Source organism: Poecilia mexicana, unplaced genomic scaffold (assembly GCF_051168715.1).
Source record: "Poecilia mexicana isolate PSO_F unplaced genomic scaffold, ASM5116871v1 scaffold_4, whole genome shotgun sequence".
NCBI lineage: Eukaryota > Metazoa > Chordata > Actinopteri > Cyprinodontiformes > Poeciliidae > Poecilia > Poecilia mexicana.
Window position 1 is genome coordinate 22,389,360 of NW_028263373.1, and position 25,962 is coordinate 22,415,321.

Below are 25,962 nucleotides of genomic sequence, written 5' to 3' on the forward strand. Positions count from 1 at the left end.
CAGTTTCGGGTTTCGCCACCGCACCTCATGAATAAAAACAATGGGGTGGAGAGGAAAAGTACAACAGGTTGAGGAGAAACAGTGAATAAAATGGGAAAAGTCAAGTCACCACTTCGGCAGTATTTCAGATATTTAAAACAAAAAAATAGCCAATAATTATTGATGTCGACTGATATGAATAGTTCATATTGTGGTACATTTTTCAGCCATATCACTTAGTCTTAACATGTAATATTCTCAGTATACATTGTGTCCTTCTGTAGGTATAGAATCAGTTTAATACATCAGTACTTCACCCCACAAAAGTCTGAAACTGCCGTTTCTGATGGAGGCGTTCACAGGTGCTGACAAGCAGATACTTAAGTGCATTAAGATGGGGAGCACCTGGTTGCTACTTTTGAAAGCAGCCCAGGTGTACTTATTTTAAACTTAGTAAAGACTAGATTTGTTTAATGATGTAAAATCCAGTGAACAGAAGGAGAGTGTGATGATAAAAGATGGACTGTTTATTTATGTGTGAAATCAGTCAAGGAAAGAGTGAAGATATTCAAACATACGTTGATTCTCGTCCTTTGGAAGATGAGCAGCATCACCCGTAGAGCTGTGGATCTTATATATTATGAATGTACTGTGTCTCTAACGTAATTTGCTCTGCTTAATGTTGAGGCTCCTTCTGAAGACAATGATTTAACTCTAATGGAAACACCGACGCTTAAGAAACCAGCTCTGCTTTCCTCATCATCCTATCCTCCGCTTTCTTACTTTAGTCATTTAAGAAGCTTAATGTGAATATTAGCTTAGGTGCTATTTGTGGCACAGTGTTCATTCAAAGATGAAAGCTCCACAATTTCAATTTGTTTTATGAGCCTGCCATGCTGACCAGCAAAATAGGAGTGAAGTAATTACAGCTTCCCTGCCTGTCCTCTGCCCTGCGCTGCTGGATTTGCTCGCAGCGATGCAGCACGTCTGCCAAACGCGGGGAGAAGCTGGCACATCGCTGGGCGGCAGAGGAGGAGCTCAGCAGCCATAATGAAATCCTGCAAACCCGATAAAACAGGAATGCAAAGCGGCCTGCATGTTTGACGTCAGGTGCTTTTCCTGCTCAAGTCCTTTACAAGGAATCTGTCTGAACCGGACATAAATTAGACGGAGAATCAATTCAGCTTGAAGTCGGAGTGAGTCTGTATCTTGGTTAGAAGTGTTCCCACCAGGCTGGATGCAGCAGTTTGCTTGTGAGGAAGAGAAGTGATCTCGCGTATTGTTAGTGCTCCTGATTAAATATTTGACTCCCTCCATGTTCATGTCCCAGAAAGAAAAGAAAAGATGAGCTTCACCTCATTTCCCGCTTATTTCCAGGTCTGACGTAAACCTGACCCTGACACGTCTTTGTTCCTGAACTGTTTAATGTTTTCTTTGGTTTTGTTTGTTCTTTATCGAATCTCTCAGGCCTGCAGAAAGTCAAACATTTGGGATTATATTTTGGCAGGATGTGAAAAAGGTTTAGATTGTAAGGGGCTGTGATCTGATGCAAAATGAGCGTATGAGTTGTTTACCTCCTGTACTTTACGTGTGGGTTTGGATGAGCCTATTAGAGCTATTTGTTTTGTGAATAAGATGCTGAATAAGCAAAAACCGAAAATACGTAACATTACTTATTCGTTGAGTTCATTATTATGATTTTCAATTTTGCATTGAGGAAACAAATAGTAGTTATTCGGTAAGTTGTTCTGTTTTGAAAAAAACAACAACAACCAAGTAATAAATGTGTTGGCGATGGTATACCGTGTGTTTTTCTGGGTTAAAATAAATAAAATTGACTTTGATGACTTAAAGACATTGTGCATTTCTGTGTGAGTAAAGGTCACAGCCACATTTTGACTGAAAATGAGTGTGTGAAAGGGCTGAATCAGGAACTGGCAGGCTTGAAGACAGTACAGTAGCCTGAAGAGGACATAATGATCTTCAGTTATAAATCTGCCTTCAGGATTTACAGCTGCACAGAAAGCTGCAGGCTGCAGTGAGAAAAGGACCTGAACTTTCTTCATATCCACAAAAACCAACTCATCTCAGTGCCTGTATTGATCATCTGGCCTCAGAGGGCCAACAGGATCACACTGGACAGCAGTCCGTGTTTTCTGACCTGAATGACCCTGAGCAAAATCAAGTAATTGAACCAAAATGTTCCGTCATCAATCTCAGCCTGCTGGGCTGTTGCTGCTGCAAATAGCTGCAAAATGGAGAACGAGTAATGACTACTCAAGGTACCAGAGGCTTGTTAAAACATGCATTATACACTGCTCAAAAAAATAAAGGGAACACTCAAATAACACATCCTAGATCTGAATGAATGAAATATTCTCATTGAATACTTTGTTCTGTACAAAGTTGAATGTGCTGACAACAAAATCACACAAAAATCATTAATGGAAATCAAATTTATTAACCAATGGAGGCCTGGATTTGGAGCCACACACAAAATTAAAGTGAAATGTTCCCTTTATTTTTTTGAGCAGTATATATTAAGACAAAATTAATTAATGTGGTGCTTAAATTACGTTGAGGACGGCAGCACAGGACTTTACTTATTGTTATTGTTTTGCGGCAAAAAAGAAGTCAAGACAAAGTTTTTAATAATTTCTTTGTCATATACATAATCTTAAACTGTTCAGAGCTGGATTAGTGAAGCAAATGATCTAAATATGTTTTATTGTATGTTATTGACATTCTGGTTTGTATTTAATATCACTCACTTGCACTGGGTTTGTTCACATTTTCGAGGTTTTTTAAAAAAAAAAAATTGTCTTTGACGTTTGAACATTTTTTACTTCTAGGTACTCCAAAAAGTTTTAATTTATGGAATATGACAGAACTGGACATTACTTTGATCTTGGCATCTTCATACTTGATTCTTCTCAAATCCTTGGAAGTCAATTTGCATGTTTTTTTTTTCTCAGCATGTTTCTTGTTGACTCTTTGCAACAAAATGTTTGATCGTTCCCTGATCACACTCTGATATCTTAGCAATTTCAAGAGTGCCACATCCATCTGAGAAGCTTTTGGTACTTTGTCACTGTTCAGAGTTAAATCTCTCTTTTGGGCCATTTTGTCTAGAAAAAAAGCTCCATAATAATTATACACACTTTGGTATTTAACCTCTTTAGGCCACACCCTCCCTCTTTACAGAGAAACATCAGCTATGATTAAATCCTTTGAGAATTCAAATGTCTTCATCTTAGACTTAGAAAGTCTAGAAATGATGATATGGGCAAATACTCACTTGCCCACAGTGTAAGTATGAAGGTCGTTGTATAACTCTGACCTTCAGCCACCATCATTTCTTACACTTCTCCAGACCTCCAGCTCCGTCATTATGAGGGATGAATGTCAGCTTGGAAAATTGTTGCCTCCAGTTGAAGCGGTGCAGTTGCATGTTTTAAGAAAAATAATGACTTGTCTAAATCCAATCTAGTGTTGAATGTGCTGAGCCGAGAGCGAAGTGCGACTCCCATTTGTAACAGAGTGGCATTTAGAAACACATTTCTTACCCATTTAATGGAAACACGGCTCTTTTTAACCAAATTCAATAAAATATTCCAGTTTTTACGACTGGATAGAGATACAGAGAGTCTTACAGGGTATTTCTGACTGCTGCAGATGAAGTGCATGTTTCATATGTGGGTCATATATGTACTGCTTTGCAAACAAAGAGGTTTAGCTGAAATGAGGTTCAATTAATTTGACATTGCCTGCAATTTCCTACAATTACACAAGAAATAGAAAAGTATACTTACAATTCTAGTGCCTGTATTTTACAGAAGGCAGATTTATTTGGTGAAGCTTGTCCATTTTGGGATTCAGTGTGTTTTGGAGGCTTATCAGAGGTATGGAGGCCACTCTGCAGTAAATAATCCAGCTTTGCTTCTGCTTTCTGTAGCTCTTGTGCATTTGTAATGTGTGTGCTGATGCAGATAGGTTGTCAAGTGAAGTAAACTCAGATTTATCTAACCAGCAGGTTTGCTGGCGGAGCGCCACACAAGCATGGAAGCAAGGATGAAAACTAATGTGTGTACAGCTTTGTGTCTATGTGAGTGAAGGATGATGCGATGAAATCAGTGATTCATTTCCTGTTCCGAGTCACTCTGCTGGCTTTAATTGGGATCAATAAGATATTTTTGAATTTGAATTGCATGAGCTGGAGTAACGTCATGGTGACATAGAGGAATAGGACAGGTGCCATGCTGCATCATCTCTAAGATAAATAAACACGGTGTCCTTCCCTGCAGGTTTGTAGATGCTCCTATTGTTGACTCTGGAAGGGAAATGTGCTGCATCTTTGTTGAGTTGGACAAACTAAAACATTCCAGGAGCAAAATACAACAAAAGCTGCAACAGCTGCAAACAGCTGGAAACATTCAAAGGCTTGAATGCTGCAAACCAAAGACTGGAAACTTTGCTGATCCTGAAGTCTTTTTGAATATGATGCAACAAGGTTTGCTCTCTCAGTGAGAGACTTTCTGCATTGTCCTGGTGAGCTGTCTTAATTACTGTTATAATTACAGTCCTCAGACTTTAGGCTAGCTTGTCCATTTAGTCTTTTTTTTTCCATTACAGTGCTTCTTTCTCTCATTGCTTCAAATTACAGGCTCTGCCTGCACACCAATCTGGGCTGGTTGGACATGTTTTTATCAGCAGTAATAGATTTCACTTCACCTGGACAAGCCTCAGACTGCACACCAACTCCAATCAGCTGCAACCTTCGTTCCTAAATCACTTTTACTGCCGCTGTCTTCTGGTGATCCATGTGTGTCTCTGAGTGTTTTCCTGCGCAAGAAAGAGAGAGAAGCAGACGAGCTGTATGGATTTTTCTGATATTTGTTCTGCAAATGTTTTTATTTTAATGCTCCTTCTTTTTGTTATAGGAGTGTAAAATTAAACGATGCTTTATCCGGTTTGAGAGATATTTTTCTGTTCTCTTAGTGCCACCTTGTGGAGAAAGACAGTCGGTGTAGCTTCAGTTCAATTTCTCTGATGCTGATTTTTTTCTTCCCTCTGTTTAGAAATGTTCATAGAGAATTTCCTTTGACTGAAGTTCAAACCAAATAACTTCCAAACACTCCCCTGATGTAAGTGTGTCTTACCTACTAACAATACAACAAACTGTATGTGCCGCTCATTTTACATGATACGTTGTTTGTCTGCTTTCAGGTGTTAAGCTACTTTGCTGAACGTGAGTATTGCTTAGTAGCAACTAGGTCTGCACAACAAGACAATTTCTCTTTAATAAGAAGCTTAATGTTTAAAATGAACGCATTTTCTGTAGGACTAGAAAATACATAAATTACAATTGCTGTTATTTTTGGCATTTACTGGAATTCACTAAAATTTTTGAATCCAATCACACTGAATCAGGTATTTGAAATAAAATAATTTATTGTGCAGTAATTTTGTAAACCCAGAAATATAAAGACTTCTTCAATCTGTGAATTTCGACTTGAAATTTTAGACGTAAATCTCTGAACATATAACGATATTAAAAAAATGCCTGTTTCCATCAGTAAGAAAAATGTAATCAGCTCAATTTCTGTTGAATAAGTGCAACCTTGATCTTTTTAAAAATGTATGTAACTATACGATAATTTAAAATGCGAACATAATAGTTCAGGAATTCAAAAATAAGATGTAAGTAAAAGTCCTTCCAGCTGCACAACATTCAAAGCCAGAGGGAATAATTATCTAAACATGGAAGGCCTCAACCAAAAAACTGATCAACTATTATAGTTCATTTAGACATTTGTTCCTCTGTGTGTATGTAAATCCCTGCACTGCACAGCACATCGTTCATTTAATTCCTAGGTGTGTAAACTTCCTGTTTTCCCTTTGATGATTTCTGTTTCTGTGTTCAGAGTTTGATGGAGAGCTGGTCGGATGACAGCTGGAACTGTTGTCATAACTGGAGGAATACTGGCCACAGTGATACTTCTGTGTATCATAGCCGTGCTCTGCTACTGTAGACTCCAGGTACGACGTCGCCGGATGGGTTTCACACAGTAAAGGTCTGGCACCACAACGGTTTCATAGAGGGAAGACCCACTTTCAGGTCAAAACAAATCCCAAATACGGGTTAAAACAATAAAAAACTAGAAAGTAATTTCCTATTTAGACTTTAGTCACTCATTTTATCTAAAGTCATAGTCGATATTGTTTTTATTACTGAAAAGTGCATTTATTATCATTTATGTTTAATTTTATAGATTAACTGCACACATACTGATATGTGTTCAGGCCTTTATTTATGCTATATCACCATGTCTTTAATGCCTGCCTAAAGGTTATTTTCAGAAGATACTTTTGATCTGACAAAAGAGATTCATTGTGATATTAATCTAATTTAGTAATTAAGCCTGTATTTAGCACAGAAATGTGTTAAAACAAACTCTTGTTTTTGAAGTGTAAAAAATAAAAATGTCAAATTGATCTCACTGATCTTTCAATGGCTGCTGGACTTACTATCCAAAAACCACTTGCTGCATTCTTGTTGGTTGTGCAGGAGGCTCTACTTATGCTTTTCAGAGATGTATGGTTGTATAATTGCACATCTGTTTGAAGTAATTTTTACATGCAAATGTAAATATTGAGTTGGGAGGGAGGCCAGCAGCAGCTTATTTGGATTTAAAGTGGGAAGAATGGCTAAAATAGCTCATTCTGAAAGGAGTTCAAAATAGACAGAACTGAGTCATTATCTAAGAATAATTTTGTGAAACACAAAATACAATTAACATGCTTTGTTTAGACCACAGACCTATCCTAACCTGTTCAGGAACCTTAATAGATCATATGTAGTCACCAAAGTTCATTGCTGATTTGTGTTTGTACTCTCTCAAACTTCTTTGTGTATAGTACTACTGCTGTAAGAAGAATGGGTCTGACAGCGGCTCCCTCTCTCAGCAACACTTTGCTTGCAACGCCTGCAGCATCACTGGCCTGGACGGACCAACCATCACCCCTCTGTCGCTGTCGCCACCAGAGCCAGCCAAATCCTTTAACCCCACCAAACTTACCGTGGGGCAACACCACTACTGTCCCACCTGCTCCCCCTACGACTCGCCCTTCTACATCCGTACCACTGACGAGATACGCAATGGTGGTGAGCGAGTCACCTACATGCCAACACACTATGAGAACCAGGCGCTGGCGATGCCGCTGCCCGCTGTCCGAGGCTCCCTGCTGAGGGACAGCCAGCGCGGTCGCCCTCCTGATTTCTACACCAACACCCGAGCCATCAGCACCGAGGTGTGACCACCTCTACACACCAGCGCCACTGAAAAGACACAACCACTATTGTAGATTTTGGCTTCCACAGCAGATGCCAGTGAGTTTGTGGAGGCAACACATTTAGAGTCAATCTCTGGGTTGTAATAGAAATAACCGAGGAAGCTGGAGATGAAAAATAAGTTCCTCCTTATTTTCAAAAAAGAACTGATCCGCTAAATATACAAACATGTACCTAGTGGAAGGGTACGCCTGCTGATTGCTAACGGATCGCTTTCCCCTGAGGAGTAACTAGATCCATGTACGACTTGGGCTATGTATCTTCTTCCAAACGTTACTGTGATGAAATGTATGGATAAGTAAAAACAGACAGAAAAGTTTACCTTTTTTAAGTAGCTGACAAACAGAAAAGTTTGTGGATTTATGCAAGCATGAGGTGTGGCAGTGTGCAGCAGAGGACACCTGGATTTGAATCCTCTATGCAAGGTCTTCAGTCAACATCATAGCTTTTCATTTCCAGCCGTCTCCTTTCAGCAGTTTTTATGGTGAACAGGATACCTGGGACATGTTGTTGACAACCTGTAAGATGTAATGATTCTATACATGTAGATAGACATGAAAAACTTTTGATGACACTATGTTATGCAACCTGTGCTAAAGGGCTACTTTCTTGGTACTTACAGGTTAGTTTCCTGGGAAATAAAGGCTTTCTTTGGAACTTACTGGTTACCATCCCAGATCCTATAGCAAGTGGAAGAGTGAGAGGTTACTTTCCTGAAATATTCAGGAAGCTGATTCTACTTATTATGTACTTTTCTGCAACCTACTTTGTACTAATTATTCTCATAAGAGTACTTTCTCGGTTCTGGGAAAGTAATCAGGACATTTCTTAAAGGATTTGGAACAGTACCTGGTCAGTTTAACTTTAGGAAACTTCCAGGAAAACACCTTGTACATTCTGAAAACTTACCACTAAGTTCCAGGAACATACATAGTATGTCCTGGGAAAGCAAACTGCAAAGCCCCACAAAGTAACCAGAATGTTCCAAAAAATGTTTGACAAAAGGGATCTAGTAAGTTCCTGAATGGTGAAGTTAAAGAAAGGACCTGATAGATTCTGGGAAAGTAACGGGTAAGTTCTGTAAATCATAAAGTAAGTACCTGGTAAGTTATGGGAAACTTTCCTGCAAATTACCTTGCAAGTTCTCAAAATGTTTATGTGAAAGTAACTGAAAAACTTCAAGAAAGTTCCAGCATCAAGTATGTTTGTTGGAAAGTTCCCAAGACTGACTCCTGAGTTCGAGTACAGAAAGAGCTGCAGTGTGTAGTGTTACCAAATGTTTTAAAAAGAATACTGAAACATGGCGTTTCAATTCTTTTTTTTAACAAGTAGCTAAACATGACAGCCTGAGCCCTTGATCTGCTTAAAATTAACCCAGTGACTTTCTCTTGTCTGAAAAAGATGCAAAAAAAATGTTATGTAAATATTTACCTAAAAGCAATCTTTTGATCCCACCGTGTGAAAGATGGTGATGCAAGCAGGAATCTGAGCATTAGGAATAAGGCGGTTTGATTTACTGGTTTATGGGATTTCTTCTACACTCATCTTTCTCTCCTGGTCTCATATTAAATATCAGACATTTTGACTGAAAGAAATTAGACATACACCTTCTTTTCACTTAAAATTTCTCATTGAAAATTACATTTTGTGTGATATTGGTCTTCTGTCTACAGCATGGCTGAAGATTTGGAGCAATAAACCTTAATGATTTGACAGGGGTCAAATATTTAGAGGGGTCTGTTAAAAATGCAAATATAAACTATCAAAATTTCTTTCCAGCTGTGGTAAAACATTTATCTCTCAGTGATACTTTCTAAATGCTTCTTTGTGCACTAAGGATGACCCATTTGAATCACAGCTGGATTTCATACACAAATGAACTAATAGACCAAATGAAGTTCACTAATAATCTCTAATATTTCAGATCAAGGTGATTCTGTAAAATACGCTAGCCCAGTGTGGCTGTAATCTTGAACAGCTTCGATGTCCTTCAATTATTTATGTAGTGTAGCAACTATATATTTTAATGTTTACTTAATATGTTATATTTAAAATAATAAAAAAAAGTTTTTAAATGTGGTTTGAAAGAAAAGTGTACGTCATAACACTAAAAAATGAATATCTGATGGTGTAAACTTTTGACAATTAAATATTTCTAAGTCTATAAATTGACTCTTCGTTATTGTACGTCTTGTAAAGAAACATAGGTAATAAACGCAACAATAAGTTTCCTTTTGGTATTAAGAAAATATAATTTGACCTTGACTGTAACACACCAATTCCTAAAGAAAACCAGTGGACAGAACTAGGAGCTTCATATTTCCTGTCCATCTTGTGGGTATGGTGATGTCTCGCCTGGTCAGCATCACTGTGATTGGTCACAGCAGTGTTGTGGTTGATCTTTTCAGTGGTTTGAATTGTAGTCTGCAAGCAGTAAACTTTGGGAAAAGGGTGGAATAAGCACTTAACTGAAACAGCTCAAAGTTTTCAGCAGATTTTTCAGAAATTATGGGATGTTCCATTCATTTCAATGGGGCCAAAGATGATTACAAAAAGCTGAATGTTTTATACACTGTAGAAGATGTCAATACCAAAAGACATAGCTGTAATATCCTGAATGAGCAGAATATGGTAGAAGTTGAATGGTTGAAGTAGCACAATTCAATAGTTAAGTGGTGAGAAGTGCACAGAAAAACTGGAGGAACTCCAGAAAGACATTTTCCTGCCAGACATTAATGCATCAAACTACAACATGGGAGTCAATGTGTATCCCATCATCATGGCCCATTTTCTACATCCACCAGGCAAAGATATTAAGAAGACTACAATCTGAAATCTATAAAATCCTCTTATTTTTTTTATGCAATTTTCTGAATTGCAATAGAAGCTTATTATTGTTTATACATTACAAATGTAAGTTCACGTTTTGATCCAGATATCTGTTCAAATATCTTTGCTGGCACGTCCATTAGCGCAGTTCATCAGTTAGCTACCTCTGTTTTCATCTCCTGATTAATAAAAATTCCTTCCACGTGGCTCGTCTCCATGGCTACTCTGTGTTTGTGCATGCTCGTGCACGTTAGCGCGTGCCTCCCTGAGCGCCACGCTTCAGTCTTTAATTGTTTTCTCTGATGGAGGCTGTTGCGGATGGTGCTCCAACTCGAAGGGCGCAGAAGTGCGCATCAAGTGGGTCTGGCGCTGACAACCGCGGCGGAGCAGCTGCAGACAGAGACACGGAGACAGATCCACTCATGACTGGACTTCTACACCAGGAACAGGATGGTTCATCGCCATGAAAATGCATTTTACTCGCTGTGGTAGTTTTGACATTCTTACTTGGATAGTTTTTGCTTCTTCGCTGCTTCTAATAGATGGTAAGTGACTCTTAGTCCTGCTCTCTGGATCGTGCTTTAGCTGTTATTAGTTGAATGCTTCTGCTAATAAGACATTTTTACGATACATAGACAGAGGTTGATCCCACCTGCATGATTTAAAATACAAAATATATAGAGGAAATCTTGGCACAGGTGACAAAACCAAATTTTGATCGTGGTAAAATTACATAAAAAAACTTTTAAACAAGCCAATTATGCATGCAGTATAAAAATATGAGATTATAAATAAAATCATATTATAAAATGTGATGTATACAGCTGAGGGAAAGAAAACAACAGAGACCTCTTAGTATGATCAGTTTCTCTGATTTTACTTTTTATAGATATATCTTTGAGTAAAATGAACATTATTACTTTATCCTATGAACTACTGACATGAACTACTGACAACATGTCTCTGAAATTCCAAGCAAAAATTTGGTATTTATTTGCAGAAAATGAGAAATGATCAAAATAATGAAAAAGATGCCATGCTTTCAGACGTCAAATAATGCAAAGAAAACAAGTTCATATTCATTTAGAAACAGCAATGCTAATATTTTAACTCAGGAAGAGCTCAGAAATATATATATATATACCATTACAAGCTTTTTTGCACTACAGTTTTTTTTAGTCCGGACAGGTAACACTTTATTTGAAGGGGGGTGAATAAGACTGTCATGACACTGTCATAAACATGACATAACACCTGTCATGAACATGAATAAGCCTTCATGAATATTTATGACTGTTGTCATAAAGCGTCATTTGGTAAATTATGACACTTTTAATACAAAGTTGACATTATTCAAAATGTCTTTGTTATGACAACTTGACATTAACCAGGAAATCATTACTGATATAAATTTGTTATAAAAGAATTAATGATTGCACTTTAAAAATTAGGTATCTTTATGTTATTAAAGGTAAAGTTTGAACAGTAATGATTTCTTAGTTAATGTCAAGTTGTCATAACAAAGACATTTTGAATAATGTCAACTTCGTATTAAAAGTGTCATAATTTACCGAATGACGCTTTATGACAACAGTCATAAATATTCATGAAGGCTTATTCAAGTTCATGACAGGTGTTATGTCATGTTTATGACATTGTCATGTCAGTCTTATTCAACCCCCTTCAAATAAAGTGTTACCGAAGCGTTCAACTGCAGCCTAAGTCTGACTAACTGCAGTCACAACTTTTTTTTTCTCCAATAAAATCCTTTTTAATCTTGTAATTTCTAAATGTTTTAATCCCATCTCCTGTAATTCTATTCTTGTTTCATGCATTTGAACCAATTCATGGTTGGAATTTCAATAACATGTCTGTCGGATGACATCATTAGTTGGGTTAAGCTCTGTACAGTGTCTGCACGTTGAAAAGATGATGTAACAGTGAAGGGGCAGCAATGACCCTCACGAGAATCTGGGGAGAAGAGATTTCACACACAAAAAAAGGGTTTCTCTTCATTGTTCCACTTCTCTCCAAAACATCTAATAAATACCTGTTTTCTTATCTCCTCTGAAACAGAGGCACACAGCACCAAAGTGTATCAGCACAGAGGTGATCAGGTCCCCAACATGAGGACCTCTCGATAGGCCCAAACAAAGAGCCTGAGCGGTAATTTGCATATGAAGGAGCCCTTACACTGCGGGAGGGGGCTGTGTGCTCTGAATGTTACTGAGCTCTGTCTCAAAGCATCACTGGTTTCAGCTGAAAAATAATTCAGGCATCCTCAATGACAATTACATTCAAACTATTTAGGTTTTACTGTGCTTATAAGTAAAATGGACATGCAATCAATGTACCATCTGGTCCTTCTTGTTAACACAGATATGGTCAATTCATCAATCGCCAACATTTTCTGAATCAAGACACAAATGGCAGCTTCTGGAGAAACCAGCTGGTCCTTTGTACAATTGTTTGACTTCCATTAAAGACAGATGATTGGTCTCTGAGATGGAGAAGATGTCCTTTAATCGGACTGTTCTTCATCTTAAATGTCACTCAGACTGATTGCACTCTTGAAGGTTGATTACTTTGCATGATTATTGAAACGTCTTAACAATTCGTTCCCTCTTAGTAGTTTTTCTTGCATTAGTCATGTAAATCACACTTTATAAACGGTCTTTTCTCCTTTTGATATTCATGTGATAGTTTGAGGGTGTTTGGAAAGCACAGGCTGATTGTCACCCAACAGAGAGCAGCACTTCAGTACATCTGAAGACAAGCCTTCCCTCAGATCTGTTTTCTTTTTCTCTCATTTTCTGGCCATCATTCTGAAAATAACATCTTCAGAATTATGTTTTGTTCGTTGCTGCTCTGGGAGAATGAAAACATTGGTTTTGTTTTTTTTTTGTTCTTGTGAAGTTTGTATTGGCCTTTAGTCATGCAGTCCACAAATCCAGCAATTAGAGAAGACCTGCAAAAAGACACAATATTGCTAAAACAACCAAAAGAAAACCTGTTTGTAATATAGAGAACACAGCAACCATGTGGAAGAAGGAGCATTGGGCAGATGAACCCTAAATTAAATACTAAAATTAACATAATTATACAGCAAAGATGAAGAGTTAAAAATGAACTTTCATTAAGGAATTTGGATATTTTAGTGGTTCCACACTTTGGATTCAAATACTTGTGACTCAGAAAGAAAGTCCCTTAATATGTCGCAGATATGGAGAAAATACAAAATTTGAATCTTGCAGGAATGTTACACCATCTTAGAGAAAAAAGCGAAAGGCTTCACTGGTTCTGTTTCTCTGATTGTGTGCCAGAACGTAGAGCAGCTGTAGGTGAAGGAGTCATCACAAGGTGCTAATCAACCAATCAGAAGCAGACTTTGGGAAGCGCACCTGTTTTGTCTTGTTAATAAGTAATATGGATTCTACAATCTTTTCTTCTACCACGTTCTTTGGTTTCAGGAAAAAACATAAATGAAACAAACTCTCCTCTTAGATAAAACCACCTCAAGGTGTTTCCACTGAAATAAAACGACAGGTATACAGTTTAAATTTAACACATTAAACAATACTTAAAGGTAACCAGTTAGTGACTATTTTAAAAGCTTTCATGGTTTCTAAAAAAAACTATGAAACTAACAGGATCATTCATGTCTGGAAGAGTTGGGACTACTTCTTTGTGTTCTGACTGTTGTGACTAAATTATAGGATATTTTTAACAGATTTAATGAAAGTGGTCCTTGTTGGTGAAATGCCAGATCAATGTTCACTCTTTTTACAAAGGTGTATGCTTTGCTAAATAAAGAATCTTGAATGTGTTCCAGTAAAGGAGAACATCTTCAAAGTTTGATATTAAATAACACATCATGCTCTAGGTGCGTCCCCTGACAAGCTGTCTCAGACTCCGGACCCCTGCCTCCCAAACCCGTGCCAAAATCAGGCAATATGCAGAACCCGTGGGAACGGCTACTCCTGCTTCTGCGTGCCAGGTTTCCAGGGCGCTCACTGCCAGATAGACGTGAACGAGTGTGCTTCACAGCCCTGCAGGAACGGAGCCACCTGTGTGGACGGAGTGGGTCGGTTCTCCTGTTTGTGTCCTCCTGGATTCACAGGTGAGTGTTTGACGTTCCAATGCTGGTTTGAAGCTAAAAGTGTAGACGTTTTATAGACGACTTTTTAATATATTTTTATGTTATCTTATGCTAACTTATAAATATGACACAGTCTGTATGGACAGCATTTATGTTTTAGCATTTTATGGTTTACAGCAGGGGTGTCAAACTCAATTTCCCCGAGGGCCACTTCAGCATATTGGCCACCCTCAACGGGTCACATTGACGGTACAAATCAGGAGTGCATGCCTGCTAAAACACAACCCAGACAAAAGGTTGACTTCCCTCATTGAGTTCTGTAGAGGCTAATAATGAGTCAATGGTCCAGGTGTGTTAGAGAAGGAATGCATCTAAAGCTGCAGATGGTAGCTCTGGAAAACTAGACTTGGGCACAAATGTATAAAAATACAATGTTAAAAATAAATTAAACACCACTTCATAATGTTAAATAACTGATTTTATGTATTGAAGTTTTAAATATTGCATTTGAGTTTCCATGGATGTAAAATTACTGCTCAGTTTAAAAATTACAATATTTAAATCAGTGTTTAAAGGTAAGAAAACAAATGATAAAAACAAGTCACATGGGCAGACATTATGCAAAGATGGCCTTGAGTTTGACACATGTGCATTACACCATAGAACTGCCAATTGGTAATTGAAGTAAAGTAGCTTCGATTTCAAAGAAGCCGACAGGCAAATGAACCATCACCAAAGAGGAAGGCTCTTGTTGTCTCACTGCACCCCAAGAGATGCATAACCTACAAAAACCATTTCTGTCTGGTTTTGAACCAGAGACCTTTTGCATGTAAAGCAAATGTGATAACCACTACACTACAGAACCTGAACTTCTCTATTTTGTTTCAGTTTGAGGTTCCAAAGTTGATGATGTGAGATGCAACGCATGAAAATGTCAACCGAGGTTTGCACTCAGATGCCTGGATTCAGAGTACAGACCATGACACCACAGAACCTTGTTGACCTTTAGTAAACACCTGTGATGAAGAGAATGTGCAAAATCTGTTTCTGTCTGGTTTTGAACCAGAAACCTTTTGCGTGTGAAGCAAACATGATAACCACTACACTACAGGAACTGAACTTCTCCACTCTGTTTCAGTTTGAGGTTCCAAAGTTGATGATGTGAGATGCAATGCATGAAAATTTCAACTAATGCTTGCACTCAGATGCCTGGATTCAGAGTACAGACCATGACACCATAGAACCCTTGTTGACCTTTAGTAAACACCTGTGATGAAGAGAACATGCAAAATCTGTTTCTGTCTGGTTTCGAACCAGAAACCTTTTGCATGTAAAGCAAACATGATAACCACTACACTACAGGAACTCATGCTCTTTGCAGCGTTCCTGGTAGATGATCCAACATTTTGCTAGAGACTAATGTCAACAATTGGCATGGAACAATGTCAAATACTTAAACCACAGATCCTCTCAGAGAGCACAGTAACTTGGTGAACAAGCTGTCAGACTTATAATTGTGCCCAATTTCACATTGCAGTCCATAAACTAAGCCTGGGATCAAAAAATGTATTGAAGATGTCATTACCAGAGACAAATGGTTCTACAGAGAATTGGCTAAATGGCTATAAAATAAAATCAACACTTACAAATAAAAAATGGTTCAAAAATAAAATTAACACATTAAAATAAAAAAATATCTCTGAAATACAATCAACACTTGAGAATTAAAAATGGTTCAAAAATAATATCAACACTTCAAAATACAAAATATCTGGAAAATAAAATATTATGTATGTTGTTTTGAAAAACATTAGGATATAAGCACTTTTATCAAATCTTCATTGTGGTAAAATCATGTAAGTTCTTCTTAAATCCATAGAAACTCAACAGTTTGTAAGGTAGGTGAGTTAGCTCAGCAGGTTAGAGCACCATGCTGGTAATCCTGAGGTCATCGGTTCAAACCCTGTATGGGGCAATTCATGTGTAAGGTCTTTCACACAATCAACACTTCAAAATAAATAAGGGTTCAAAAATAAAATCAACACTCTACAATAAATAAGGTTTCAAAAATTAAATCAACACTTAAAAATGGTTCAAAAATAAAACCAACACTTCAAAATAAATAAGGGTTCAAAAATAAAATCAACAATTAAAAATGGTTCAAAAATAAAATTTACAGTTCAAAATGTATAATGGTGTCTGTTCAGTCCATAAAGTAAGCCTGGGATCAAAAAATTTATTGAAGATGTCATTAGCAGAGACAGAGTCTTGGCTAATACTCACAAATAAAAAATGGTTAGGAAGCGCATTACAAACCTTTGGTTGAATTCAAGTCTCCATTACAGATCAGAGAAAACTAAAGAGAAATCAACGTTGTGTTAATCCATTTGAGGAGCCGGCAGTTTATCTTGAGGAAATAAATGACGATGCAAAAGTTAATTAGACTGTAACATGCGCAGTCCGCTGCTCAACCACTGCAGACTGCAGATTTAACAAATGGAGCCTTCTGGGTGCAAGTTACCCAGGAGAGCGGCGCTCTGGAGGAGCTGCAGACGTAACATCTGTCCGTTTCGGAGAAGCGAAACCACGCAAAAAATAAATAAATAAATAATCCGGACCGCACCGGGTAAAACACTCACAGAGTTCAGTTGATCTGTTTGGATCAGACAGATCCAACTGACTGATGAATTAGCGCAGATTTTTCTGCAGATGGGAACCAGGAGGAAGTGCGTTCAGACCCCAAGTGATGCTAAGTGATGCTAATTTAAGTGAAGTCGCTTAATTTATTAAAAGTTATTGGGGCCTCAGTCAGTGGTTTTTTTTGTCACTACGAGAAAATGTAGATGCATTTATCTGCTTAATTTGTGATGGGATCTGGATTCACGGTGAATATTAACTAAACCACATAAAATGCGACTAAATAGTCGATGTTAATATGATTGTAATTTCACGGATAAAAATAGTACATGACCAGTTTGTGTTTTTGTTTTTTTTGTTTTTTTATGTTGCCGGTCAAGATAGCAGATAACAAAAAAAAGTCTAGGGCGACCTGCCGATGTCTCAGTTTTATTCGCTGGGAAAATCAATAAGCAGCTTGAGGTGACTCTGCTGCTCTCTAGTAGGGAGAAGCCGTAATGTTGGCTGGTAACAATCGGAATGCATTGTGGGAGATGTAGTTTGTAGTCAATTCGTGCTCAAAACCTATTTTAAGCCAATCATCAGCCTATAAAATGCTGGGCGGGCCACGTATAATGACATGGCGGGCCACAGTGGCCCGCGGGCCTTGAGTTTGACACATGTGGTTTACAGTGTCTTTCAAAACAACACATTTTGTCACATCACAACCACAAACTTTTTTTTGTGGACATTTTTTGTGACAGTCCTACAACCACTAGTCAATACATATAGACTGTGTGAAATATCATATAAATAAATAAATTTATATTTTGTAAATATAAATGTGGTTCCAGACTAGACAGTCATTTGCATGATCTTTTCTAAATCTGACAGAATGTATTTCCTTATTTATAATACCAATACCAAACTCACAAGGTGTTCAACATAATCTCATTAAAATTTTTTTTATATTGTTTATGTAGGAGTTCTTTTAAAATTGCTACTTCATTATTAATATATGACTTTATTCCCACATTATTATGTTATTATGTCCTTATTCTGGCAATGTTATTACATTATTCTTGTATTATTATGGTTTTATTCTCCTATTACCATGACCTTATTGTGGTAATATTTTATTTATGTAATTTATTCTTGTATTACTGGGATTTATTCTTGTCATAATATGACAAAGGTAGCCATTTGAAGTGTATAAATACTTTAATTCTCTGCCTCATACAGCTCCTCTTCTCTGCTCCTTCAGACTAGCGGCAGCAGCAATTAACAAACACCTTTTATATGGCTTAGTCCAACACTCCTAAGAACAGTTTTAAAGACTTATTGGAGAAATGTTGTTGTGATGATGTGCTGAAAGAATATCTGTTAGAGCAGGAGCTTCTTAAAGAGACAGTAGACCAGTTTGATTTCGCATTAAATTGTGAAATCAAATTTCTTTTAAGTCATATTTGATATTTATAGTATTTTTGTAACAAGTGAAGGTAACACAATGACCTGATGTGCTATAAAATGGCTTTATGTTCCTGGTAAATACATATTACCGCCCCTTAGCAGCTCTTGCAGGCAGGTTACTCAAAGCGAAAAGGTAATCATTCCGATTTCTGCAGGAAACAACCCACATAGATACAATCCTGCATACAAAGCACAACTTGTTTCCAAAATTTAGACCAGCTGCAGAAAGGGAAGCTTTCCTGTGACATAAAAAAGAAACCCACTATCACAGTCAGACGACCTGAAAGCTTTGCCTGTGCAGCTGGGCTCACCTGGACCCTGACATCTTTGTGGCTTTGATGATGTTCACAGGAACCACTTGTGAGCTCCAGGTCGACCAGTGTCAGTCACAACCTTGTCTTCACCGTGGCACTTGTGTTAACCACGCCGCGGGCTTTCGGTGCATCTGCCATGTTGGTTTCCAAGGAGACCGATGCGAAATCGACACAGACGATTGCCAGGAGCAGCCATGCCAAAACGGGGCTCTGTGTGTTGACGGGGTGAATGAGTAAGTCTTTATGGATAAACGCCCGTTAAGGCTGCCATCAGGGAAACAGACGGAAGATAAAATACGGCTAGTTTATAAATTACTTACCAGCTTAGCACCAAAATACATTAAAGGTCTTCTAGACCTCTCAGGTTTCCTGGTTCTGGTCTGAATCCCCAGAACCAGAACCAAACACAGAGAAGCAGCATTATTATTATTATTTAAAAAGTTTTTATGATGTAAAGCACTTTGTTGATGAAAAATTCCACACAAAGAAACGTGATTTATTGATTGAAGGAACTTCTGAGAAAACTATTACCGATACATTAACAAACTATGTGATTGTCTCAGATACAGCTGCGACTGCTCACACACAGCCTTCACTGGGCCGCACTGTGAGACGCTGCTGCCACAATGCAACTCTGATCCCTGCTTCAACAGCGCCATCTGTAAGGACAACCAGGGTAACTACACCTGTGAATGCTGGCCGGGTGAGAAAAACTAATTTGTTTTTGTGCTCATGATGTTTTGATCTCATCATAACCGCAGTCTGATTCCTCATTTCAGGGTTCGAGGGCCGTAACTGCGAGATAGACATGAACGAGATCGAGTGCAACAGCAGCAGACCGTGCATGAACAGTGGCAGGTGCCTGGAGAGGTCAGGGCAGGTTCTGTACGGCAGCGAGCCTCTGCTGCCTGAACGCTACGAGCCCGCTGCAGGCTACATCTGCATCTGTCCTCCAGGAACAGCAGGTACACTGAAACCAGGGCTGCAACTAATCATTATTTTAGTGATCAATTATTCTGTCTTTAATCACATTCTTCAGATTTTTCATTTAACCACTTGAGCTTATTTTGTACAATATTAGAAATGCATAAAAATACAAAGAAACAAATAACTAAATTCCTTTTTTAAATTGTTAAATAAAAATTTTGCACCTAAAATGCAATAACATTCCTTTAGTGAACACTTGATCAGTTGTAGCAAATGATGCATCTGCAGCTAAAATAAATCCTTCTAACATCAACATGTAAGAAGGATTTTCTGCTCGACTTACATCAATACAGTGTAGGGCTGATCTGTGGAGTATTTTTTGGATTAACTGATTAATAATTGGATAGCAAAAGGAGCTTAATTGGAAATATTTTACAGAATGTGAACAAACTGAAGAAAAAACTGGATCTTTAGGAGCTCTGGGAATTTCTGGGCATTAACAGACAAAGAAGGTATTTTATCTTAAATGCAAAATGTATTTTTTTTTAACAGTTTTAGAGTAGTGAGTGTGTTGTTCTTTTAGCAAATGTCAATTCTTTGAGTTTTTACACTCAATAAAGTGTCTATTTTCAACTAATATTTCGATAACAGCATAATGAAAGTTAGCCCCATCACTCCACACTGGAACTGGAAAATATTTTAAAAATTAAAATAAAACCCCAAAAAACTATAAAGAAAAGTAAATAAAAACCACACAAGTGAAACTATTTATATTGGATTATGACGTCTCTGAAAACAAGCATACTAATCATCAGAATGGAAATTATAACTTATCAATGACTAATTGATTAATTGCGTGCTGTGACAGACTTACCAGTAATGAGAGTGGAAATTTTTTTTTTAAATTGTAACTTTTAAACTTGTAAATTTTAACTTTAACTCCTTCGTAGCAAAAGATGAATTTTGAAAATGCTCACATTATTTCTTGTGCCCGTCTGTGAGCTGCTGCCTGCTGATAATTGTGTTCTAAAAACTGACTCTCTGCCAGTGGCGGCGGCGGCGGCTCTGACTCAGTAAGGTGGCTAAGTAGCATTAGCTTAATCCCCGGGGATCTGGCTTTGCTGGTCTCCTGACTGAACATATTCGCCTCGACATGCTTCAGAGCACACGGCCACACAAGCAGCAGAGCTTCGCCGGGACGCAAACACAAACTAATATGAAGTCAAACAAGTTTGGGTCAGTTCTGGTTGCAAACGTGTCGGCATGATGTGGGAACCCGCACCATGGATTTGGTGGATTTTGTTGCTTGTTGCAGGTAAACTGGAGCTTTTATTTATGTGAATAGATTTGGTAATGCTGTTACATAACAAGTCACCTGGTTCTTTCATCATTAATTACTGGTTTACTCAAACAGTTTAATGCTTAACAGATGTTGTATATTTTAAATTCTTTAATTTATGTTAAATTCATATACCAGTGATTTTTAAAATCTAAAAATGCCAAGTTAAGACATTCATGTAGAGATTTTGGAGGAAATAATTTGACCAGACTAATACGTTTCTACATCATTACAGCAATAAAACACTTATAAAAATATATATATTTGTCACGGCAGAAGATTTTGTAACAACAGGAATATTTGCAGAATTTATCTGAATTCAAAGTTACATCTGAGAACAACATCTAGTTGTTTAATTGTTGTTCTACTCTGCAAAAACAATTTTGATCTAGTTTCTTGACTAAATATAGAATTTCACTATAAATTAGAACATATGCCGATTTGTTTTGTTTTTTTACTTATAACATGGATAACAGGTTTTGTAACAACTTGCCAGTGGAACTAGTACTTTTTTTCTATATTCAAGAATTATTGATATAAAACAATATCTTATACCTTACTGAAAGATTACGTAAGTTAGTTTAGTCTTATTTTAAGTGTACTAATATATTTACAGTAGAAACTAGACAAAAACACTTGGTAAGATTTGGTTTTTGCAGCGTAGAGACTTTTCTGAACGTTTCTCCTTCTGTCTTCTGTCTGCAGGTTCCCACTGCCAGGAAGTGGTGAACCAGTGCGAGTCCAATCCCTGCCGGAATGGGGGCCGATGTGAGAGCCTCGACGGGGGCTTCACCTGCCACTGCCTCACACAGGCGCGTGACGGCGTTCTCTACGGAGGTTCGAACTGCGACGTGAAGTTAGTCGGCTGTGAAGGTCATGAATGCCAGAACGGGGGCTCCTGCTCTCCATTCCTGCTGGACGGGACTCACGGTTACACCTGCTCCTGCACACCCGGATACTCCGGACCGCTCTGCTACACCCCGACCACGTTTTCCTTTGAGCGCAGAGGTTACCTGTTGCTTCACAACCCCCTGGTGAACGCTGACCTGACCTGCAACATCACGCTGAGCTTCAAGACCGTTCTGCCGTCTGCGTTGTTGTTCCAGAGGAACATCTGGGGGCTGGTGCTGCAGCTTTGGCTGGACAAGGGTGAGCTGTTTCTGATGCTGTGGAGCGAGAAATCTGCCAGAGAGATCGACATTCTGGGGCTTCCACATAATGTCACTGATGGACAGTGGCACACTGTGCAGGTTGTGCTCATAAACGAGAACCTGAGCCTTAGATTATTCGATGACCCTGGAAGCTGTGGGAGCCAGTCATGCCACACGATGACCCCAGTCCAAACCAACCTGACAGAGCTGGAGACTTCCCCTCAGGACACATTTATAGGGGGGAGCCTCAAAAACCCAAGTTCGTTCAGTAGACATGTTGGTTTGCCCGTGTTCATCGGCTGCATGCGTGATGTGTTCGTAGACTGGCAGCTGGTTGTTCCAGAGGAATGGCTGAGCGACTCTGTGGTTAACGTGTCGCCCGGCTGCAGCCACAGGGACCGCTGCCGGGACGATCCGTGCCAAAACGGAGGCCGGTGTGTGAACCTGTGGCAGAGCTACGAGTGCCAGTGCACAAGGCCTTACGAGGGGCACGACTGTGAGGAGGGTAAGCTCAGGAAGAGACAAATTGTTCTTCTTCTTTATATATGAATGCACCTTTTGGTTTTTGTTTTCTTTTTTTGTCAGATGTAAAACATTTAAAGGGAACCTATAATTCAAAATTCACATTTTGCATGTTTTAATACTAACATTTGTGTCTCAACTCCTTCTACAAATAACCAAAGCGCTCAAAAAACAAACAAACACTCAGCTGTTTTTGCTAATATGTTCATTTCTTTTGGTGTCTGAAAAATGAGCTGCTTAAAAAACCTCCTAAATGTTAGGTCACAGTCGTTGGGCACTACAACATAATCTAGCAACCCCAGCAGAGACCAACTCTGTCACCTAGCAATGTGAGCTCACTTGGTCAGCTGATTTTACCGCTTTACAATGGCTACTGGAAAAGACACGTATTTGTGGTTTACTTACTGTCAAGAAATTACTTGCTGCATTCTTGTTGATTGTGCAGGAGGCTCCACTTCTGCTTTTCAAACATTTCCAAACAGTTGTATAATTGTGCTTCTGTTTGTAGCCATTTTGTCTAAACATTGAGTTGGGGGGGCAGCAATTTATTTGGATTTAAACTGAAAGAGGCCCTAAAACAGCTCATTCTGAAAGGAGATCAATATAGGCTCAACTGCTCAGGCTAAAGTGTCAATATCAATGTAAAGAACATCATTTGTGTAGCTCACAGACCTACTCTCACCTGTTTAATGAAGTATAATAGACCATCTTTAAGCTTATATGAGTTTCCAGACCTGAATAATTAGAACTGGAGGAAAAACAGTTACACCACAGGCTCCAAATTTCATAAATGGGTAATTAAATAACATCCTTAGCTGCTTTTGTGTAACAGAATTTGCCAGAGACAAGTCCAATCAAAAGCCAGAACGAAAAGGCCGGGGCAGAGATCCTCTTATCCGACGTAGCGGATTAAGGATACAAAGGATCCTATTTAGGAAATAATCACATCCTGCAAGGAATGTCGCACATTTTTTAACATAATTTCACAAACTTAAAACAGCAGAAAGAGAATTACACTCATTTTAGATTTATGTTTCAGATTATTCTTTAATTTTGGTGTAAAATAGAAAGCACTCAGGTTTTCCCCTTTATGAGTGTAAATCCTTTGTTTGCCGACACAAACACATTTCTGCAAGTCTACAAATTTTCACACATCAACATGGAAACGCTTTGAAGCTTACGTAAGGTTTTACGTGACGCGCTCTCCCTGCCTGAGCCTGTTTTTTCCCTTCGTGGTTTCACTATCTAATGAGATGACCGACCCACAGTGGAAAGTGCTGACAGGTGACACAGAACACGTTTCAATGAGGGCCACCACAAACTTTCCTCTGTTCGAGACTGAACTCCTACATTTCTGCAGAAACTCTAATCTAATGCACATCTTTTTAAAAGATGTGCATTAGATTAGTGTTCCAAACACAAGTTACATGTAATCCTTTGGGATTAGAATCAACACAAATTCATTGCATGGTTGTTGCATGCATTCGTGTGCAGCCTTCTTTATTTCAGTACCACTAAATAAAATACAATACCGTCAGATGTTACTGAAGTAATCCTGTGTGTAAGCTTGCATAATCTCTGTTTCTAAATGTGCAAAGATGGTAGATAAATACTCCAACAGATGGTTCAGAAAGTACCGATCAGGAGAGCTGAATACAAATGCACTCCATACTTTTCAGATATTTATTTCTGAATAAATTTAGAAAACTTAAAATCGCATAAAATCTCCAAAAAATACGAGTTCAAAAAGCCTTTCTGACATATTAATACGGCTGCAGATAACAATTTTTATTAGCAATCAATTATTCTATTGGTTAATTGGATAAAAATGGTCACATTCTGCAGATTTATTATTTAACAATATTTGAAATACATTAAAAATACAAATAAAGAAATGAGTTTTGGTTTATTCACTGCTCTGAATGTGTTGTTCTTTCAGTAAATGATCTTTTTAGAGTTTATATTCTTAATTAATCAATTACTAAATTAGCTGACTTGATTGTTTCAATAATCAATTCATCATGATTAATACAAATAATCATTTCTTGTATGTCTAGGGTTGTACTGCTAACAGTTAAATTTCAACCTGATTCAAATCTATAAGATTATTTTCTCAATTAGCAGACAGAAATACGTCTCTGTTTCTTCATAGCTTAAATAAATTTGGACTTTTTGGACACTTTTTAGTTGGTTTTGTGTCCGTGCATCATATGAAAACACATAATCTTCATGAAAATGTCCTCCAGACTAAAAATTGACTATCTTTTTTGCAGAACATGTTACTGCTCGCTTTGGGAATGAGGACTCTCACAGTTTCGCGGCCTTCGCCATCAACAACGATCTGGGTCAGAACCTCTCCGTCTCCCTGTTCCTGCGCACGCGGAGGCCGAACGGACTCCTGCTGCTGCTCTCCAACAGCAGCAGCCCGTACCTGCACATGTGGCTGGAGGGCGGCAGGGTCAAAGTTCGTCTCCATAACTCTGAGAGCGTGAAGGCACAAAGAGCCGTTCATGATGGAGAGGTCCACTTTGTATCTGTAGAGGTTCTGGATGGTCTCATGTCGCTGTATGTCGCGGGGCAGAAGCAAGGCGATGTGCAGGGAAGGACTGTAGATGTGAGCGCAGGCGATGCGGTTTTTGTTGGAGGTCTGCCGGAGAAGAGAAGCACCTCAGAGTTTGGTGGATTTTTCAAAGGCTGCATCCAGGATTTGAGGATCGGCGACACGAGGCTGCAGTTCTTCGGGCCGGACGCTTCGCTGACATCACATCCTCTTGAGCACATACAAAATGTGATTCAGGGCTGCCCTGGAGACAACGCCTGCAGTGTAAGCAAACACTCTGATAGCTGCACAAATGCATGCTGGAGCTATACATCTTATGTAACATCCGAAAATTGCACATGTACAGCGTTTTTACAAAATACGTAAGGGCCAAAGGGAAAGGGGCTGATGTACTTAAAGAGTCAAAAAGTGTAGCACTTTTTGACATGACTTTGAAACATTTAGAGGAGCAAATGTTTCCAAAACAGTGTAATGAGGAAATACAGTAGATGCATTGAGAATTGCAGAAGCTGAAACTGATGCAGAAAACTGCTGAAAAAGCTCAAATCGAAGTAAAACAACCATTTGATCTGATCTAGAGCTGAAGCATCATCAGATCACAGAGAAACATCCAACAAAAATCCAGCAAAAGAGTTAAAATTATTAACAATATAATGCAGAAAAACAGCAGGTTGTACGGTACTATGACCTAGATCTTACTGTCTGTAGCTCAAGACAGTAATATTGAAAGCTAAGCTTTATGAAAGAGGGAATATCGGTATGTGTGAGTACTTTCTTTATTATTAAAGTTGAAGCAGCTGGAAGA

At 38.4% G+C, this 25,962-nt stretch overlaps 2 protein-coding genes across 2 annotated transcripts in view; both read left to right on the forward strand.

Annotated features, from left to right (window-relative positions):
• Positions 1-5,909: 5,909 nt before the first annotated feature.
• Positions 5,910-9,498, forward strand: fam163ab (family with sequence similarity 163 member Ab). The gene is made up of 2 exons (XM_088005302.1): positions 5,910-6,018; positions 6,898-9,498. The coding sequence occupies exons 1-2, from the start codon at positions 5,926-5,928 to the stop codon at positions 7,294-7,296; spliced, it is 492 nt and encodes a 163-aa protein (XP_087861428.1). The 5' UTR covers positions 5,910-5,925; the 3' UTR covers positions 7,297-9,498.
• Positions 9,499-10,584: 1,086 nt separating this feature from the next.
• The window catches only part of crb1 (crumbs cell polarity complex component 1), a 31,351-nt gene continuing 15,973 nt past the window's right edge, over positions 10,585-25,962 (forward strand). Inside the window, exons 1-7 of the mRNA XM_015012422.2 lie at positions 10,585-10,704; positions 14,043-14,279; positions 18,696-18,891; positions 19,222-19,361; positions 19,438-19,623; positions 21,630-22,580; positions 24,871-25,421. Of these exons, the coding sequence (XP_014867908.2) occupies positions 10,623-10,704; positions 14,043-14,279; positions 18,696-18,891; positions 19,222-19,361; positions 19,438-19,623; positions 21,630-22,580; positions 24,871-25,421 (2,343 nt within the window). The 5' untranslated portion in view covers positions 10,585-10,622. The remainder of the gene's footprint in view (positions 10,705-14,042; positions 14,280-18,695; positions 18,892-19,221; positions 19,362-19,437; positions 19,624-21,629; positions 22,581-24,870; positions 25,422-25,962) is intronic.

Excerpts from the sequence above, each read along its gene's own strand:
- fam163ab (XM_088005302.1), top strand. The coding sequence starts at position 5,926 with ATGACAGCTGGAACTGTTGTCATAACTGGAGGAATACTGGCCACAGTG. Across the intron at positions 6,019-6,897 it reads TCTGCTACTGTAGACTCCAG|TACTACTGCTGTAAGAAGAA; the intron begins GTACGACGTCGC and ends CTTTGTGTATAG.